A 7,283-nucleotide genomic window follows, 5' to 3' on the forward strand; every position below is an offset into this window, starting at 1 on the left:
AGGAGGTTTCAGATTCAATTCAAAGTAAATGTTTTCAGTAAGAAATTCAGTTGCAATTACAAATTGCTGTTGTTTGTTCCTTGGAGATCTAGTAGTGACTTCTTAGTTCCTAAAAATGAAGCTCAAGCAGATTGTTATTCAGTGACTGAAAAGGAAGAAACCAGTAAGAATGCTAGAAAAATATGGCTAAGGACATTTTTATGTGCAGCTTGAGTTCTCTATGCTTGGTTTTGAATATGCTGTAGATTGTAAAAACTATTTGATTAGAGTGATCTTATTTATACATATCCTGATGTAATGCTTTAAAGCGATTCTAATCAGAAAGTTTTTGTAAATGCAGTTTATTTGATTAGTCATTTATTTGTTTGTTTATAGGCGGATACTAGAAGCAGCCAAAAAAGCTAATCAGTCTGGACATTTCCTTTGGATTGGCTCAGATAGCTGGGGATCAAAAATTTCACCGGTGCAGCAGCAGGAAGAGATTGCAGAAGGAGCAGTAACCATTCTGCCCAAAAGAGCCTCAATTGATGGTAGGAATGCAAATGACACAAAAGACTGATTTTCTGATAATGTTCAAACATTCTAGCCCTTTTAAGAAAAAAGAAAGAAAAAAGTAAAATCATGTAGACCTTGAGTTCAGGGAAAGCTATGCATCTAAAGAACTTCAGTCACGTGGCTCAATCCAATATTCATTTCATATCTCTATTCATATCTTTTCAGAGAGGATTAGGTCCTTGAGTTCAGTGCATATATCCTTACGAGTTGAGGAGATCATGATTTGTAGGTTTGGCTCTGTCTATTGATTTGAAGCTTAATCCAATTAAGAATCTAAGTTTTGTATTATTTACCTTTTAACTTTTCACTACTTTGCCCTCACAGCAGGATTCAAATCCCTATCTTAGACATCTAGTTCTGTTGTCAGGGTAGGAATAAAGCTAAATACCTCCAAGTAGTAATAACTCCTGAATGTTAAAGAGGAACCATCTAGCCAAAAGAAAACTGAACCTAAGGCTCTGTCTGAAATTTGTCCCTCCTTTGGACATCTGCAGAGCTGTAACATGTGTGTGGAGGTTTCCATTCATTCAGGACCACAGCTTGGAGTATTTTCTCAAAAGGATAGGTAATTATTTCGTTAAAGAAGTGAGAAAGTCTCCTTGTTAAACTGTTTTTTGTTTGATTTTAATATCCAAGATAAGGAGATGCTGAATTTGCAATAGGACAATCTTATAATTGCCTAATAATTACAGCATGAATGGAGGAGGTGACTGACACTGAGGAGAGTTTCTTATCCATAGCCTAGTGGTTCTCTGGGACAAAAAGGGAGAACATCAGATGGGTGATATGAGTTAGCTCATTCTTCTGGGAGTTGCATCTAGGTTCTGCTTTTCGATATGTTACTTTAAGAAGCCAGTATATTAACAAAGTTTATGACCTGACATATGGGGCACTATTCTAGCAAGTGGAAGCTGTTGAACTTAACCACTTCATTACCAGGAGGGTACAAAGACAGACAGTAGGAGGTAAAAACTAGTAAACTATTAGAAATTCTGAGCATTGTTGATGCTGCTTGGAGAAGCTGCCCCCGGAAACATTTTATGAAATGCTTATTTCCTATGGGTTGTGCTGGTCACAGTTTGATCCTGACTGAGGGACTGAAAGAATAAGATGTGTGCAGCTTCTGCTTCTTCGGATCTGATTAGGTTTAAACAGGAACCTTTAATTTCTCAGTTSGGGTCATTAAGGGTTAAATAGAAGCAGAATTTAAGGTGTCTTGRGTACCTCAGATCTAACAGAGAGGTACCCCATAACTTTAGGTGTCTATGAAATGAAATTTATTTGGATCACAGCGTTTGACTAAGCAGTGATTAAAATTTACCTAATATCTTGTAGTGAATAAATCTTTATTTGGGTCTAGTCTATTGTGTTAAAAATTAAGCTGTTTCACTAGCTGTCTAGCTCTCTGCATTCCCTTTTTTCATTATAGAATTCTATTCAAGCCTTATAGACCATTTTAATTGCTGTAGCTATTTAAAATTTGTTCTATTACAAATATAAAATAGTAAAACACACAATATTTTTAATCATTTATTACTTATATGAGCTTAAAGCATCTTATTTAAAATAGTTTATACTTAAGACTTTTTCTTATTATGAAATCTGTACAGAATCCACTGTTGGCTTTAAGTGACAATTGTTATGCTGTGTCATATTCTATTTTTTTTCCCTCTCAATTCTCTTTAATGTAGGATTTGATAGATATTTTCGGAGCAGAACACTTGCTAATAATCGAAGAAATGTATGGTTTGCAGAATTTTGGGAGGAGAACTTTGGATGCAAGTTAGGATCACATGGAAAAAGAAACAGCAATATCAAGAAATGCACAGGTAACTGAAAATAAAACATTAACTTCAAATTGTTTATATATATATATTTATATGTAAATATATTTATATTGTATATATATTTACTACCCTTTGCTGCTCTTTCGTGGGGGTGCTAATGATACAGAGAACAAACTAGAAACAATCAAAGAAGACTTCAAGGCCTTGGGCATGGTAGTCAAGGGTCTGGGAGCCCAGGTGGTCTTCTCATCAGTCCTGCCAATTAGGGGGAGGCATAGGAGGAGGAGTAGGAAAATTTCCCAAATCAACAACTGGCTTCGCCACTGGTGTTGGTAACAGGGTTTTGGATTCTAGGACCATGGAACATGGTTTGAAGATCAACAACTGGTGGGGAGAGATGGGATTCACCTCACCAAGTGGGGCACAWYTGCCTTKGCMAACAGGTTGGCCAGYCTAGTAAAGAGGGCTTTAAACTAGGTAGGAAGGGGGAAGGGTGTCATACAGACGGGGTAGACAACAAAACACAAGTTGGGTTGGGGGTCCTCCAACGGGTGCATGCAGCCGGGGATGTGTGTTTGGGACATGGCAGTGGGGGACCCCCGTACACCCTTCCTGGGAAACCCGGCAGGCATGACCACCTCTTTGAAATGCCTGTACACCAGCACATGCAGCATGCGGAACAAACAGGAGGAGCTGGAGATCTGTGTGCRAYCGCAGGGCCATGATCTCATTGCAATCACGGAGACATGGTGGGATAGCTCTCATGAGTGGAATGCTGTCATGGACGGCTATGTGCTTTTTAGGAGAGACAGGCCAGGAAGGCGAGGTGGTGGAGTTGCTCTTTATGTGAGAGAGCAACTGGAATGCATCGAGCTCTGCCTAGGGGCAGTGGGGGAGGAGGAGGCAGTCGAGAGCTTATGGGTAAAGATCAAAGAGCAGGCCAACATGGGGGACACTGTTGTGGGTGTCCACTACAGGCCACCTGACCAGGAAGAGAAAGTTGATGAGGCCTTCTACAGACAGCTGGAGGTAGCCTCACGATCACAGGCCCTGGTTCTCCTGGGGGACTTCAACCACCCTGACATCTGCTTGAGGGACAACACAGCAAGGCACAAACAGTCCAGGAGGCTCCTGCAATGCATTGGGGATAACTTCTTGTCCCAAATGGTGGAGGAGCCTGCGAGGAAGGGTGTCCTGCTGGACCTTGTCCTTACCAACAGAGAGGGACTGGCTAGAGATGTGAAGGTTGGGGGCAGCCTTGGCTGCAGTGACCATGAGATGGTGGAGTTCAGGATCCGGCAGGAAAGAACTAAGGGAAGAAGCAGGATTGCAACCCTGGATTTCAGGAGAGCAGACTTTAGGCTCTTCAGAGACCTAATTGGTGGAATCTCATGGGTTAAGGCCCTAGAGGGAAGGGGGGTCCAGGAGAGCTGGCTAGTATTCAAGCATCACTTCCTCCAAGCTCAAGAGCGGTGCACCCCTATGAGTAAGAAGTGCAGCAAAAGACCTGCATGGGTGAGCAAGGAGCTCTTGGCCAAATTTAGACAGAAGAAGAAAGTACACAGACTGTGGAAGAGGGGACAGGCTACTTGGGAGAATTATAGGAATGCTGTCAGAGTACGTGGAGATGCTGCGAGGAAGGCTAAGGCCAAGCCGGAATTGAGTCTTGCAAGGGATGTTAAGGACAATAGGAAGGGCTTCTTCAAATACAGGCCCAGCTCTCGCAGCTGTTCCTCATAGGGCAGATGCTCCAGCCCTCTGAAGCATCTGCCTTATGAAGAACGGCTGCGAGAGCTGGGCCTCTTTAGCCTGGGGAAGAGAAGACTGAGGGGGGATCTGATCAATGTGAACAAGTACCTGAAGGGAGGGTGTCAGGGAGACAGAGACAAACTCTTTTCAGTTGTCGTGTGTGAGAGGACAAGAGGCAATGGGCAGAAATTGAAGCACAGGAAGTTCCGCCTGACTGTGAGGGGGAATTTCTTCACTGTGAGAGTGACGGAGCACTGGCACAGGTTGYCCAGAGAGGTTGTGGAGTCTCCTTCTCTGGAGTTACTCAAGTCCTGCCTGGATGCAACCCTGTCTAACTTGCTCTAGGTCAYCCTGCTGAGCAGGGAGGTTGGACTAGATGATTTCCAGAGGTCCCTTCCAACCTTACCGATTCTATGATTGGAGTGCAGGAAATAAACTGCTTTCTGTTGATGATTTTTCTGGCTCCCTTCAGTCCTCCTTTTCACCTTTCTCAATCGTGCAATATATGTTATTTTTTAGTAAGAAAAGTGTGAGATTTCTGTCAAACCTGAGGGAAAAAATTCGTAGGTAATATTTGAGAAAATTAGTAATTGATTTATACACAGCCAGTGATGATGCTGACATAGTTACAGATGTAGCATGTGGTTCAATTTCATTCCTATTTTCAGTGACCTTCTCTCTCGCCCCATGTAGAGTTGTCTATATGCATTTTGTGAAGGCACATGACAGAAATTCTTGTTTTTTTATTCTTGAAATATATAKAGAGCAAATTAAGCTTTTGGTAAAATGATGATAGATCAAGTCATGAACTTGTTATTTTTAGTTTAGGAACTGTGTTTAAAAATGGAGGAAAAAACAAATCAATATGTCTTCACAATTTGTCCTTATGTGAGAAGAACAGGATTTTACATTGTATGTAAGTCTGAAAGTCTCTCTGAAGTTTGAACAAAAAAAAAAAAAATCCATGGAACTGGTATTGGAGTTCTTGCTCTTGCTTGCTCAGGCATCATACCTAGACACAATGGGCATGACAGATTGTATAGCAGTTCCATCCATAGCTCTGAATTTCATCTCACCTATGAGATGCTGGCTTTGTGTTACTCCTTAGAGAATTCACTACAAGAGTATTGCCTTCAGTCCTCCATGAGCAGACTGCTTCCACTATTTTTTCTGTATAGATACTTTTTGTCTAGTGTCAGCATTCCCATTCTCATTTGTTTAATTACCACCATCACCACCAGCAGTACTGGTATGTACCATCATCTCTGTGACTGATGACCCAGCAACAATACCCAGTTTTCTGCTCTGCATATGTGCCTTGATTTTCCTTGTGACGTTTTCTTTCACCAAACAATATAATCCACCTAAAATATGAAGATTTTTATTACCCTATTTGTCAAGGTTTTCTGACTGTCTGGTTACACTAGCATGCAGTCTGTGTTATGAGGATGCCCTTCCAAATTTTCTGAAGACATAAACTGTGCACCTGCACCCCAGTTTTTCCAGGAGTGTCAAAGAGACAAATCATGTAGACATGCACCAGAAGTCCTCCACTTCCTGGACCAGTGGATTTATTGTGTGTATAAAGGGCCATTGATTCAAAGATGTATTGCACTGTGCTTCACAGAGCACACGTATCTCATACCAAAATGTGGAATCCATACATACACTCTCTCATTTCCCAAATCGGACAACAACCTCTTGTCTTCTACTATGTATGAGGTTTCCCCAAATAAGGATGAAATTCAGTGCCTCACTGACCTAAATCGTAGCTCATCACTCTAATCCTGTACTCCTTGATATTGATATTATTTTCTCTATTTATTTTAAGAAAAGTATGGATTTTTTTTTATAAGGCCTTCAAGTAGTGTACAAGCCACAGTCTGGGGTTCTCTGAAAGCTACAACAGATGGTTATCTGACTTATCTTAGCTCATCATGCCTGTCAATTTGATGTGCTAAGTAAAAGTTAGTATCTACAACACATAGGATGTATCTTGGTAGATTCAAAGTTATTTCTGATTTCAAACTGGTAGCTGGGTGTTTTATGAATTAAAAGTATGTTATATTCTCTGTGTCAGAAAATAGGAAGAAATCTTCTCCGCCCAGAAAGTAAGCATAATAGCAAAGGATAGGTTTAAGAAGTGAGACACTCATGTGAAGGTTGCCTGTGTATTATCACCCACAGGAAAAAAGCTATGAAGTCTGCTGAACAAAAAGGTATCTGTAAGTGTTAGCACCCTTGGCTAAAGCCACTTAAAGATGGCTTATAACAATGGAATGGAAAAGATACTTGGTCTCCAGCAGAGTTGAAACAAGCTAATGATTCAGGATGATCCCTATGCTTATCTCATTCAAATTTAAAGGTTTGGATAACAAAAATACCCCAGGCCTGTTGCTTTTAAGTAAATGTAATCAATATGTCAGGGTAGAATCTGTGATATAAGTTAACACTAGGTGGAGAATGGTGATCTATGCATGAAAAAGTGGAGGTGTGAAAATCAGAATCTTGCRTAGTTCCTCATACCAAAGCCCCCAAAGTGAATGAGTCAGTCTGGTATGATCTAGGTTTTTTCTCAAGTTTAAAGAATGGAATATCTCATGCATGAATACATCTTTTCTTTCAAAAGACCAAAGATAATATTAACAATACATCATGGATGATTCTGCTTGGATATAATCACACAGAATCACAGGATGATTGAGGTTGGAAGGGACCTCTGGAGATCATCTAGTCCARCCTCCCTGGTCAAGCAGGGTCACCTAGAGCACACTGGAAAGGATTGCATCCAGGCGGGCCTTGAAGATCTCCAGAGAAGGAGACTCCACAACCTCTCTGGGCAACCTGTGCCAGTGCTCGGTCAGTCTCACAGTGAAGAAATCCCCCCTCACGGTCAGGCGGAACTTCCTGTGCTTCAATTTCTGCCCATTGCCTCTTGTCCTGTCACACGGGACAGCTGAGAAGAGTTTGTCCCCATCCTCTTGACACCCTCCCTTCAGGTACTTATACACATTGATAAGATCCCCCCTCAGTCTTCTCTTCCCCAGGCTGAAGAGGTCCAGCTCTCGCAGCCGTTCCTCATACGAGATGCTCCACTCCCATAATTGTAATGGTTAAATGAAAAAAATTAATGCCCCTCCAAAAGTTGGTAATTGGATTGGAGCTGTTAAATTTAACCAAAAAAATGAAGCT

The 7,283-nt window shown here is 41.3% G+C and overlaps 1 protein-coding gene across 1 annotated transcript in view; it reads left to right on the forward strand.

The window, feature by feature from the left end:
- The window catches only part of LOC146593087 (metabotropic glutamate receptor 8-like), a gene marked incomplete at its 3' end in the record, with an annotated part of 149,992 nt that extends 147,608 nt beyond the window's left edge, over window positions 1-2,384 (forward strand). Inside the window, exons 4-5 of the mRNA XM_085309912.1 lie at window positions 376-530; window positions 2,247-2,384. Coding sequence (XP_085166038.1) covers window positions 376-530; window positions 2,247-2,384 — 293 coding nt within the window. The remainder of the gene's footprint in view (window positions 1-375; window positions 531-2,246) is intronic.
- Between the last annotated feature and the right edge of the window lie 4,899 nt (window positions 2,385-7,283).

This window comes from Rhea americana, unplaced genomic scaffold (assembly GCF_003343005.1).
Source record: "Rhea americana isolate MKP2758 unplaced genomic scaffold, rheAme1 scaffold_306, whole genome shotgun sequence".
Lineage (NCBI taxonomy): Eukaryota > Metazoa > Chordata > Aves > Rheiformes > Rheidae > Rhea > Rhea americana.